General features: G+C 43.5%; 1 protein-coding gene across 1 annotated transcript in view; it reads left to right on the top strand.

Moving 5' to 3' along the window:
• The window catches only part of DOP1B (DOP1 leucine zipper like protein B), a 227720-nt gene that overhangs the window by 129286 nt on the left and 84413 nt on the right, over window positions 1-14021 (top strand). The window contains exons 8-11 of the mRNA XM_089677928.1: window positions 2696-2805; window positions 9012-9126; window positions 11455-11575; window positions 13272-13391. Coding sequence (XP_089534054.1) covers window positions 2696-2805; window positions 9012-9126; window positions 11455-11575; window positions 13272-13391 — 466 coding nt within the window. The remainder of the gene's footprint in view (window positions 1-2695; window positions 2806-9011; window positions 9127-11454; window positions 11576-13271; window positions 13392-14021) is intronic.

Genomic DNA, 14021 nt, shown 5'->3' with positions numbered 1-14021 from the left:
TAATAACCACTTATGGAGGGTTTACGGGACTTGTAGATTGATAGCACGCGTCTACAGTACATCAGTGAGGTGTGAAGGAAACATCCCCTGCTATTGTGGTGGCGCTAAGGAGAGGGCAGAAAGGGATAAAAAAAAATAATAAGAGTCCCTAAAATGCATTTTTTAATGAGTTCTCTTATTACAAAATACCTTACAGGGGGCTGACATAGTCAATGTTTTTACCTTCACAGAGTTCAGATTTAAATTTAGGAATTAAAAAAAAACCATTGATTTACATTTTTAATTTGTGTGTTAGGTATTATAGTAGACTATGTGACGTTTTTGACTGACCAGACCATTTTAAAGAAATTTCTTTGTTTTATTGTATAGTGTTTTAGTTTAAAAATATATATATTTTTAAATTCATTAATTAATAAGTAATGCTTTATACTAATACTCTCAACCAGAAGGTGGCGCTATGGGCTCCATTTCACGTTTACTTCCACAACAACAAAACAACTTGTTGTTTATAGAGCTTAAAGTGTTACTTTAACAGTAAAATCAGTCTGTTTATGCAGTAAAGCATGCTTGTTATGCTCGCTGTGGAGCCTAAGGAGTTAATCCTTCATGTTGTGTAAAAAGGCTGTTTGATCCTGCCTTCTCTGATCCTCCCCTTCTTCTCCTGTCCCCAATTCAGAGCTCTAGGAGTCACTCTGCACATGTTCAGTTTAGTGTGTATGGGTAAAGAGATTTTTTCTTTGGGAGGGTGCCTGTGATCAGCACAGGGCCAATCAGCACTGTCCAGACAGATGGTCAGGGGTTATGCAGCCTCATAGGACAGTCAGAGGAGAATGATAAAACTCCTCCTACAAGCTTTAACTAGTGCTCAGCTGAACACTGATAGAAGTCATAAGACTGGTATATACTACTGATGAGAAAAGGTATTTGGCCGTTTGCATTTACTAAAATAATTGCATTTCCATGTTGTGTGTACTGTGGGAGACCAGATATAGTGAATGCAGGGTCCGGGGAGACCAGATATAGTGAATGCAGGGTCCGGGGAGACCGGATATAGTGAATGCAGGGTCCGGGGAGACCAGATATAGTGAATGCAGGGTCGAGGGAGACCGGATATAGTGAATGCAGGGTCGAGGGAGACCAGATATAGTGAATGCAGGGTCTGGGGAGACCAGATATAGTGAATGCAGGGTCCAGGGAGACCGGATATAGTGAATGCAGGGTCCGGGGAGACCAGATATAGTGAATGCAGGGTCCGGGGAGACCAGATATAGTGAATGCAGGGTCCGGGGAGAACAGATATAGTGAATGCAGGGTCCGGGGAGACCAGATATAGTGAATGCAGGGTCCTGGGAGACCAGATATAGTGAATGCTGGGTCCTGGGAGACCAGATATAGTGAATGCGGGGTCCTGGGAGACCAGATATAGCGAATGCGGGGTCCTGGGAGACCAGATATAGCGAATGCAGGGTCCTGGGAGACCAGATATAGTGAATGCAGGGTCCTGGCAGAGCAGATATAGTGAATGCAGGGTCCGGGGAGACCAGATATAGTGAATGCAGGGTCTGGGGAGACCAGATATAGTGAATGCAGGGTCCGAGGAGACCAGATATAGTGAATGCAGGGTCTGGGGTTTAGTAACACTTTAAAAGCTATAACTCACACAAGAGCATAGACTCCTCCCCCTTCCTGCCTACTCTGTTTGGAGGGTTACACTTCAGATTTCCAACCAGAGAGCAAAAGTCTGAGCGAAACGCCTTCTGCTGTGCCTTCCTTAGTGCTTTTTGACACTAGTGTTATGAGTGGATCCTCTAAGCAATATTTATTTGTGAATTAAACATTTTGGTACATTTTATATAAACAGTAAAGATATTAACCATAAGTTTAAAAATGTATGATCCTGGTCCAGTACTTTTGTCGTATTCCCCCCAATCATATTATATTGGAACTACTGGAGCATATCTGGCAGTGTCAGGACGAGATCCCTTTAGCACCCAATGCGAAAAGGCTAAATGTGCACTTCAACACCCCCTTCCTTCCCTTCCCTCCAAGAATTCTCACTTCAGTAGCATAGGCCCTTTCTGACACCCTCCCTGTCCCCACCCCCTGAAGTGCCCAAGGCAGCCATTTCTACTGCCTACTCCTCCCACGCACGACTGCAAGACTTCTCCAGGTCCTCCCCCATCCTCTGGTACTCACTACCCCAATCCATCAGACTGTCACCTTCCCTCCTCACCTTCAGGCGCTCCCTGAAAACCCTCCTCTTCAGGGAAGCCTACCCCACCCTCACCTAACAGACGTTCTCCTTCATTCCTCCTACCACTCCATCCCCCACAGCCACTTCCTCCTGTACCACTACCCCCTCCCTCCTAGATTGTAAACTCGAAAGAGTAGGGCCCTCTAACCCTTGTGTGCTGTTTGTTGTTGCTGTACTGTTTCATGTATTGTCCCCCCCTCTATTGTACAGCACTGAGCAAACCCTTTGGCGCTATATAAACTCGATGTGATAATAATAATACTCCTCAACCCAGCCCTGGCATCTGGGGTATGGCGATATACTCTATGTGATACGATATATTGTTATATGATTGGCTGAAGGGGGTTACATAATTGCTGTATGGAATTTGTGGATAAAGGCCAAATTGTGGACTGGCTTCTGATGTTATTAGATAATTATTTACGGTGTTCACCATTTTAGGGTCAGATATTAAAGGCGGAGTAGTAGCTCCAGAACTAAAGGCCTCTGTGGGAGAAGAAGAATACGTCTCCTGCTTTTTCTCCAAATACTCAAAAGACTTATTGGTCCAGGTAAGGGTGATATACTACATTGTAAACTTGAAGCTACTCAAACATTTCATCTCTAAATTCATTACAGAGAATTCAGACCATATTGTGGACCAGAAATTTGCATCAACTCCTCTGGTTTAAAGTGAAAGTGGTTATAAAGGCTGGACATTTTTTCTCGTGCATCTCCTGCATTAAGGTTAAAAATGTCCCTGTATCTGTATCGCCCCCTCACTCCTCTTTATACTTACCTGAGTCCTTTCTCGATCCAGCACTGTTCCCATTTGTAGTAGTGATCTCTTCTCCTTCTGCTCACTGAGGCAGAAGTGGGAGCCATGGGGGTGGGGTTGAGCTGTGCTGTCTGTGTCTGTGGACCTAGACATCACAGCTCAGGAGCAAATCCACAGGTGGCTTCCCATGGGGGCCCACAGACAAGAGGAGTGGATAATGCCAGCGGGGGACCCAAGAAGAGGAGGTTCAGGGCTTCTCTGTTTAATACCATTGCACACAGCAGGTAAGTATATAATTTTTGCTGTTAAAAAAATGAAGCTTTTCAATCACTTTAAAGTGAAACTCCAGTTTTGCTGACAAAAAAACAGACCATTCTAGGGTTGGCCGTAGATGGATTGTTATTTTGTTTTTTGTTTTTTTTATCAGCCACAGGGCTGATTGAAAAAAAAGAAAGGATTTGCCTATCCATATAAGTGAGATGGGTGGAGGAATCCTCCTTTCTGTACTATTGTATTCTGACAGCAGGTACTTTGTTGCTGCCAGAATACACTGATCAGCACTGCAGCTGTTAATTGAATGAAAAATTTCCAACATTCCCGTTCAACAAAAGTCGATTGTTAGATCAACTTCTGTCAAGTGGAAACAGCCATAGATGGATCAAAGTTTGGGCAGTCCCTGCAGAACAGGCTGAATTTTGATCCATCTTTGGGAAACTTAAAGGGTAACTCCACTTTCATGGGAAAAAAATTGCAAATGAAAAAAAAAATATATATACAATGGCTATACAAGTCATATTGTAATTGAATATTATTTAAAATGACCTTTCATTGTCAATCAGCAGTCCTGTAATTTTCTGCAAAATGCAAGGCAATATGGCAACCTAGAAGTGTTTTGTACACAGATGGTGTACAGAACGCTCCGCAGATATGTCATTTCCTGCTTGTGTGATTGGCTGACTGATTTTCCCAGAAGTCTGCACTAAGATACAAGTCAGATGTTGGGCATTCCCTGCAACAAAAATTACATTTTTGGTGAAATACTCATCTAAAGAGATGCAGACTCTAACAATTTCCTCATTAGAGTCCTGCAGGTTGAGCAGCTGATTGATAATTATCAAATCACTCCCATTAGATTCACTTTTCATATGGACACAGACAAACAAACAGATATTTCTTAAAGAAAAAAAAAAACAAAAGGTAGGAATCTGCAATAAAGTTTGTTAAAATCCCTGCAATGTACATGGATGAGTTACTATTTACACTATATTGCCAAAGTTATTGGAACACCCCTCCAAATCATTGAAATCACCTCCAGGTCCACAGGTGTACAAAATCAAGCACCTAGGCATGCAGACTGCTTCTACAAATATTTGTGAAAGAATGGGTCGCTCTCAGGAACTTGGTGAATTCAAGCGTGGTACCGTGATAGGTTGCCACCTGTGCAATAAGTCCATCCGTGACATTTTGTTGCTACTTAATATTCTATTGGCAACTGTTAGTGGTATTATAACAAAGTGGAAGCAACTGGGAACAACAGCAACTCAGCCACGAGGTGGTAGGCCACGTAAAATTACAGAGCGGGGTCAGTGTATGCTGAAACGCACAGTGTGCAGAAGTCACCAACTGTCTGCAGAGTCAATAGCTAAAGACCTCCAAACTTCATGTGACCTTCAGATTAGCACAACAGTGTGTAGAGAGCTTCATGGAATGGGTTTCCATGGCTGAGCAGCTGCATCCAAGCCTTACATCACCAAATGCAATGCAAAGCGTCGGATACAGTGGTGTAAAGCATGCCACCCCTGGATTCTAGAGCAGTGGAGACGTGTTCTCTTGAGTGACCAATCATGCTTTTCTGTCTGTTAATCCGATGGATGTGTCTGGGTTTGGCTGTTGCCAGGAGAACAGTACTTGCCTGACAGCATAGTGCCAAGTGTAAAGTCTGGTGGAGGGGGATTATGGTGTGGGGTTGTTTTTCAGGGGTTGGGCTTGACCTCTTAGTTCCAGTGAAGGGAACTCTTAAGGCATCAGCATACCATGGCATTTTGGACAATTTCATGGTCTCAACTTTGTGGGAACAGTTTGGGGATGGCCCTTTCTTGTTCTAACATGACTGCACACCAGTGCACAAAGCAAGGTCCATAAAGACATGGATGAGCGAGTTTAGGGTGGAGGAACTTGACTGGCCTGCACAGAGTCCTGAGCTCAACCCGATAGAACACCTTCGGGATGAATTAGGGTGGAGACTGAGAGCCAGGCCTTCTTTTCTTCTGACATCAGTGCCTGACCTCACAAATGTGCTTCTAGAAGAATGGTCAAACCTTCCCATAGACACCCTCCTAAACCTTGTGGACGGCCTTCCCAGAAGAGTTGAAGCTGTAATAGCTGCAAAGGGTGGACCAACTCAATATTGAACCCTACGGACTAAGACTGGGATGCCATTAATGTTGATGTGCGGGTAAAGGCAGGCGGCCCAATACTTTTGGCAAGATAGTGTATATTATAATAACAATAGAAACTTTAGTACAGATCAATTATGGCATGTGGATAAAGCGAGCGCTCATAGTTCAGCTGCTGGAACACTCTAAGGAATCACTGGACCTTTAAACAAGAATAATAATATATAGTGCAGCGCTGGTGTATTAATTAAAAATGAACATGCTAAAATGAATACAAATAAAATAGCTCATAAAGTCCTTCCACAATTAAGTGACCATAGGTGTATGAAGGTCTTCCTCCTTATTAAGGTGACTGGTATCAGGTAGAAAAAATGCGCACTCACCGACCGCACATTTTAAATGCGCCTGTGTACACTCTTATGCGGATAACCAGCCAGACATGCAGATCCTAAGGACACATGGACCATCCCTCTCAAATACTGACATCGGCCTTGGGTGCAGTACTATACCTCCAGGTACAAAGGGCCCTTTTGTTCCAAACGATAAGCAGGCAAGGGTCCCCCTCCTGGTCCCAGGTACTCCAGAAGTGGTAGATGCAGATCTGAAACCCTCCAAAAAGAGGGTCAAGAAAAAGGGAATGCCAATAGTGTAGTAGGTTCAAGAACTTTATTGGGTCAACAGTAATTAGGCCAGGGTCGCATGTACACACAAATACCGTTAGCCATCAAGCAGACTGGTAAATATGAAAATAAACATGTACTAACCCGGCAAAGATCAAAGACCACCGGACCTCCTCGTGGTCCCAGTGGTTAGGAAGTCACACTTGCTACTGGCTCCTCCTGAGGCCTTTCGTGCCACAGCACTTCATCAGAGGGTTGGATGCCATTAGCAGTGTGACAGAGAACTTCCTTATTTAAATGCGGTTCGCGCATGCGCGAAAATCCCGCTCTATCGCTCAAAATCTAAAAAATGGGACCGCGCATGCGCGAACGGCCGCCATTTTGCCGTGGATCGCGGCTGTGCAGAAACGAACTGCGCATGCGCCGCCCGATCGCCGCCATATTGCCATGGATCAACAGACAGTGAGCTGTAGAAAAACAGCAGCAGCTATCTGGGGGATGCATACAAAGCAACCGTCGGGAAGAAATACATGTGGAGCACCCAAATAAGTGCAGGTTCCCCATGATTAGACACAGAGAAGTAAATGGCACCATCAGAGAACCTCCAATCTGGATATATGCCATCCGCTCTGAACCTCCACCCCCAAATAGGTGGCCAGAATATACGCACCCAGATAAGTGCAGGGTAACAGAGAAGGGGTAAATGGCACCATCAGAGAACCCTAAGTCCTCAGGTCTGGATGTATGCCATCCGCTCTGAACCTCCACCCCCAAATAGGTGGCCAAAATATAGGCCACTATTTATGTTATGAGGGCCAGGTATCCCTTGTTACAGTAATTGTACCCATGGCATAGGGGCTAAGCCGGTACCCATATGTATACATAGAAGCTCCATGTTAAACGGGCCACTATATGTCCAAAAAGCCCCGAAAAACACAGGTATTTCAGGGAATATATATTAAAATATAAGATATAAAATATAGATAAAAATATAGATAGAAATATCATTATTCCATTGGCATCATAAATTATCCCTTTTTAGATTTTTTAGATTTTGAGCGATAGAGCGGGATTTTCGCGCATGCGCGAACCGCATTTAAATAAGGAAGTTCTCTGTCACACTGCTAATGGCATCCAACCCTCTGATGAAGTGCTGTGGCACGAAAGGCCTCAGGAGGAGCCAGTAGCAAGTGTGACTTCCTAACCACTGGGACCACGAGGAGGTCCGGTGGTCTTTGATCTTTGCCGGGTTAGTACATGTTTATTTTCATATTTACCAGTCTGCTTGACGGCTAACGGTATTTGTGTGTACATGCGACCCTGGCCTAATTACTGTTGACCCAATAAAGTTCTTGAACCTACTACACTATTGGCATTCCCTCTTTCTTGACCCTCTTTTTGGAGGGTTTCAGATCTGCATCTACCACTTCTTGAGTACCTGGGACCAGGAGGGGGACCCCTGCCTGCTTATCGTTTGGAACAAAAGGGCCCTTTGTACCTGGAGGTATAGTACTGCACCCAAGGCCGATGTCAGTATTTGAGAGGGATGGTCCATGTGTCCTTAGGATCTGCATGTCTGGCTGGTTATTCGCATAAGAGTGTACACAGGCGCATTTAAAATGTGCGGTCGGTGAGTGCGCATTTTTTCTACCTGATACCAGTCACCTTAATAAGGAGGAAGACCTTCATACACCTATGGTCACTTAATTGTGGAAGGACTTTATGAGCTATTTTATTTGTATTCATTTTAGCATGTTCATTTTTAATTAATACACCAGCGCTGCACTATATATTATTATTTTAGTACAGATCCGAACATGCTCCTGCTTTGCAGCTATTGAAGTAAACCTTACCAGTGTTTTTTGTCAAACCAACTTCTGCTTAAGACAGTAAACCCTTTTATAATCACATGACCTTTCTCAGCAGTGTTATAAGAAAATCCTTTAAATTTTGGATCGTTATTGCTGACTCTTCATCTCAAGGTTGTGCCTCTCACTGTTCCCTGGAAGATGGTAGGCTCTAAAGCTTGGTACACGTGTATTGAAAGTCGGTCGGTTCAACAGGAGCCAACTGACTTTCGGTACATGAGTACCACTGGCTATTCAACAGAAGTCGGTCTTAACGACCAGCTTCTGTCGAACGGTGTTGCTGGAAAACCAGCATTCGTTGAATAATGGCCATGTTTGGTCAACCTACTTATTGTGAGCCCAGGCTGTCATGAACACACCCTTGGGGTTTGTCACCACATCAACCACATCAGCCTGGGCTTACAATACAAGACTGCAGAGAGCCAATGGTGTCAGATTGTCATCGACCCTCTGTAGTTGGAGAGTGTCCCCCACAGGGAGAAGAGAGGTGTCTCCTTTGTTTAAAGGCATGGTTCACCTTTACCAAAAAAGCTGCCTATGCAGGCTAGGGGTGTCTGTAGGTAAGGAAAAAAAATTTGCAACTTGGACCTTCATAGGAGTGAGCTCTTCCTCTGATTCAAAACCCCTCACATGCACTTTCTCTCCCCTGATGCAGTAGTTTTGAGATCAGCATTTGAGAGCTCACTCCTGTGATGATGGGGTGAGTAGTAACAGCTGGAAGTGTCTTAGCAATGTCCTAGCAACAAAGCAGGATGCAATAATATTATTTTTGGGAGTTTTTCACTCAAGCTTCGGGAGATCCGTAAATGACCTACATCTATAGATAAGTCATCATGAACTTCGATAAAAGCTGCACAATTAGTTTTTATCTACAGACTCCCCTTACCTGCATAAGCAGTTTTCTCGTAAAGGTAAACTAACCCTTTAGGCATGTATGAAGAGAATTTAAACATTTGTAATTAATTTTAAAAAGTGTCGGGTGTGGAATGAAGAAATGTTCTATATAATTTACTGGAGTTCCACTTTAACAACATATTTCTGTTGTAAAACAGTGCTGAAAATTCTGACACTATATAAATAAAAGGTGATAACAATTCAACATATTTTTTCCTCCAGGCACTTTTGCAGATATTACACCAGAATATCCTGTACTCAGATTCTGAACAAGGTCTGCAGGTTTATCTGAAGCCTTTCCGAATCCTCCTTAGTCTTCTGGACAAGCCTGAGATAGGTAACGCAAGCTGTACTTCCACAGCTTCACCGGTGCATTACTTGCTGATAATTTGTGTCTCCCAATGGTGTGGCTTTCATCTTTCTGTTCTCCCACCTAACATTTTGCTGAAAGCTGAATTCCAGCCTAGCAGCTAAATACATGTTTGTAGTAAACGCTAGCTGCCAATGGATTTATAACTCTGTTCAGCCAGTTTTGTGGTACAGACATCTCTGCCAGACACCAGTGCCAGATCCCCAACCTCAACTGCAGCAGCACAGCTTGGTAAAGGACACAACCCTAGCCTGCAGATTGGGCATTGAGGGAACAGCACCTGCACACTTTGATTTCTCCTCCTGTCAGCATGTTCATATCTACGCTATGGCAAAGCATCACTGGCAGCTTGTGGTGCCCATCCCTCCTGCAATCCCTCTGATTGATGCTGTGCAGCAGATTGCAGGATGCTGATATCAAAACATACGACAATCAGCCATAACACTCTGACCACCGACATATAAAGTCAATAACATTGATTATCTCATTACAATGGCACCTGAAAGTGGGTGGGAAATATTAGGCAGCAAGTGAACATGTTGTCCCTGAAGTTGATGTGTTGAAAGCAGAAAAAATTATTATACAGAATGTATATAGCACTGACAGTTTGTGCAGCACTTTACAATACAAAAATAGACAAGTGTGAGGATTTGAGTGACTTTGACAAGGGAAAATTGAAATGGCTAGAAAACTGGGTCAGAGCATCTCCAAAACCACAGCTCTTGTGGGATGCTTCTGGTCTGCAGTGGTCAGGACCATCCAAAAGTGGTCCAAGGAAGGAAAGCTAGTGAACCGGCAACCGGGTCATGGGGTGGCCAAGGCTCACTGATGTATGTGGGGAGTGAAAGCTGGCCTTTGTCGTCCACTCAAATAGAAGAGGTACTGTAGCTTAAATTGCTGAAAAACGTTAATGCTGGTACTGAATACACAGTTAATCACAGTTTGCTGCATATGGGTCTGTGTAGCCGCAGACCGGTCAGGGTGCTCATTCCGACTCGCGTCCACGACCAAAAGCACCTACAATGGGCATGTGAGCATCAGAACGGGACCAAGGAGCAATGGAAGAAGGTGGCCTGGTCTGATGAATCGTATTTTTCCTTTTATATCATCCTGTTGGCCTGTGCGTCACTTACCTGGGCAAGAGATGGCACCAGGATGCACTGTGGGAAGAAGGCAAGCCGGTGGAGGCAGTTCAATATTAGTTAGGTGGTCATGTTATGGCTGATCGGAGTATATGTACTTATACTATCCACCTTTAAAATACATTTAACTCATTTTTAATGTCAATACACTCGCATGGTTTTGGTGCCAAGAGGGGCACCAACACAAACAGCTCCCTCTGTGAGCGCATTGACATCATGTCACAATCATGTGAGCGCATTGACATGTTTTTATTTTGTGATTTTACCAATCTTAATAAATTACTACACTATGTTACCCTGTTATTAGGCTTTCTCTCCATTTGTTGCTGAGTTGGTGAGATTCTCTCATTGACAACATCTATACGTGGATTAGTAGTGCAGTTTATGGAGAAGAAATAATTGCATTAATAATTGTGGATGTTTGTCTACAAAACTGTATTTGGCTGTATTGTTCTGGTGAGTTGGCATTTCAGCTGTACACGTGGTGGAGCACATACTTATTTTTTTTTTGGTGGAGAAGATTCAGTTATTGATTTTCACACAGGAATGTGGTGACACGGGACTTTTTTCTGCACATTTTGATGGACACTATTTTTCAGTTACATTGTATTGGAATTTATTGATGCATTATATGTGTTTGTACAATTTTTTGCATGGTTACTTTTTGACTTACATTTAAAAGGCCAGCACCTTCTTTTTACACAATTGTTCCATCTTTACGGCTATGTCTACCTAAAATATTTGCTATTTCTGCTCTGTGTGGTAGCTGGTAAGTTGAATCACATTGTTTGCTATATTCCCTGAGGACTGCAGCGCTGAGATCTTCCCATCAGAATTTCCAACTGCTGATGCCATTACAAAGCCGAATAAGGATTCATACGCCACTAATGGATTCTGCATCTTGTATAATACACAGTAATTGGACAGCCTAGTTTGAAAAGCGTGAGATCATAATTTTTTGTCTATGTGGGAGATGGTGAAGATGTAAGATTGGTGAGAGTTAGGCCTGACAAGTGTGCAGACCTGGACTGGGGGATATAAAATGTCAATATGTAGTTTGGATATCCAGGGGAGGGGGTTGACCCTTTTTCATCATATGTTTTAATGAATTTGTTATATGCTGCACTGCTGATGATGTTCCATTTTTCATCAGGTCCCCCTGTGGTAGGAGATTTGTTCCTGGAAGTGATTAGAGCCTTTTATGCGTACTGCCGGGATGCTCTGGGGACAGATATAAAGCTGAGCTATGCCCAGACTGGCAGTCAGCTCATAAGGTATTAAAAGAATTGCAGGGACGTGCCAAGATCAGAATTCTTGTAATTTTTTTTGTCTAATATTCATATGCTTTGCCTTTGTATCACAAATTAGGTCCTTTCAGAGCAGCACCAGTGCATTAGATGAAAAAAAGATTAGCCCGACTGACCACAATATAGACCCTGGGCAGTTTAGTGACTATTGTTTATGTTTTGCTTACACAGGGTAGAATGATGGTTACTTCAATTGCAGGTTTGGATTTTATTGCAGTTATATTGGTCCAACTTAGGCCAATGTAAGCATGCATGTTCCTAACTTGTGGGATCCCTGTGGAAGCTGGAATTCACTGTAGTAGTTGCTGCTACTACAGTTATCACTTCGGTCTTCCGGGTCTTGTGCCAAGCAGCTGCTTTGCTGCATAGTCACCACAGGCAGTCACCCACTTAGCAGATGTTCCATTCACAGAACGCCTATATTTTTTAATGAATGCAAATAGTTTTCTGATTGGATGAGGTGGAAGCAGGGCGGTGGTGTCATGATCTCCACTCCATCCAATCTGAGAACAGCAATGTAAATATGCAATAAAATCCATACGTGCTTTAAAGCTGACTTCCAGCCAGGAAAATAAACCCACTATTGTTTCATCCGCCACACACTCCCTGGCAAAATATAGCTAGTATATTTACCACAAAATATGTTCATTAGGTGGGCTAGGGAACTATCAGTAAAACTATCCTTACCATCTAAAGACTAAACGGATGTGCTGAACTCTTTGTGAATTTACCTTTACAATATATGGACCAGGGGCAGACTAACAACTCATGGGACCCCTGGGCAATAGGAGATCATGGGGCCCCTGTGTCCTCGCCCACACTCAAACCACACCCAAAAAAGCCTATGAAAGGTACCAGGGGCATCTCATGGGGCCCCCTACTGACCTCGGGCCCTCGGGCAGTGCCCGAGTTCTTGAATGGTCAGTCCACCCCTGATATGGACAAATGTTTGACCATCATCTATATGATGTTGTTGGACATTCCCAAATCATGGGTAATATTACGAAGCGGGCTTCTCTTTGCTGCTGTAACAGCCACCACTTTTCCGGTAGGATGTTCGTTAGATTTTGAAGTGTATATTGTATGTTGAAATTTGTACTCGTTCAACCAAAAACTACTTTGTGAGGTCAGTCACTGATGCTGGACAAAAAGACCTGGTTCACAATCAGCATTCCAGTTCATCCCTCAGGTGCTCATTAGGGTTTAGGTCAGGGCTCTCTGCAGGCCACTCAAGTTCCTCTTCACCAAACTCCTCAAACCATGTCTTTAGGGAACAGAAAATGGCCTTCCCCAAAACTGTTGCTAAGGTTCGAAGTGCACAATTGTCTAAAATGTCTTTGTATGCTGTAATATTAAAAGTACCCTTTATTGAAAACACCTGCACTCAGTATTTAGGAGGGTTGTCCAAATACCTTTTGTATGTACCACTCCTTCTGAGCTCTAATCTAAAGGACCATTTTCTAAGACTAGAGATGCTCAAAAGTTGGGGAATTGGAATTGAGTAGTTCCACTAAGGAAGACTTAGGAAGATGGATAAGTAGAGTATTAAAGAAAATACCTTTTTAGTTAAATTCAGTTCTTTGTCTTTTCCTACCATTTGCCTGTTGCTATGACATCACTTGTTCAAAGGAAAATATCTTATTGTGATAACTTTGTCTTGCAGTGCAATTAAGGAAAACAAGAATGCTTCAGAAATTGTGAAGACGGTCAATCTTCTCTTCACGTCTCTCAGCACAGACTTCCTGTGGGATTACATGACTGTGTGCTTTGAGCAAAGCTTCAGGTACAGCCAGCACAGGAGAAGTCAACAGGGTATAAGTACAGGGTGCAGGGAATTGCAGAGAAATCTGTAGGGTATGAGTACACGGCATTGCAGAGAAATCTGTAGGGTATTAGTACAGGGTGCAGGGAATTGCAGAGAAATCTGTAGGGTATGAGTACACGGCATTGCAGAGAAATCTGTAGGGTATTAGTACAGGGTGCAGGGCATTGCAGAGAAATCTGTAGGGTATGAGTACACGGCATTGCAGAGAAATCTGTAGGGTATTAGTACAGGGTGCAGGGCATTGCAGAGAAATCTGTAGGGTATGAGTACAGGGTGCAGGGCATGGCAGAGAAATCTGTAGGGTATGAGTACAGGGTGCAGGACATTGCAGAGAAATCTGTAGGGTATTAGTACAGGGTGCAGGGCATTGCAGAGAAATCTGTAGGGTATGAGTACAGGGTGCAGGGAATTGCAGAGAAATCTGTAGGGTATTAGTACAGGGTGCAGGGAATTGCAGAGAAATCTGTAGGGTATTAGTACAGGGTGCAGGGAATTGCAGAGAAATCTGTAGGGTATTAGTACAGGGTGCAGGGCATTGCAGAGAGATTTGTAGGGTATGAGTACAGGGTGCAGGGCATTGCAGAGAGA

This window comes from Staurois parvus, unplaced genomic scaffold, assembly GCF_062004578.1.
Source record: "Staurois parvus isolate SC_StPar_1 unplaced genomic scaffold, SC_StPar_1.0 ptg000195l, whole genome shotgun sequence".
NCBI classification, from domain to species: Eukaryota; Metazoa; Chordata; class Amphibia; order Anura; family Ranidae; genus Staurois; species Staurois parvus.
This window is presented reverse-complemented; position numbering and strand designations above follow the sequence as displayed.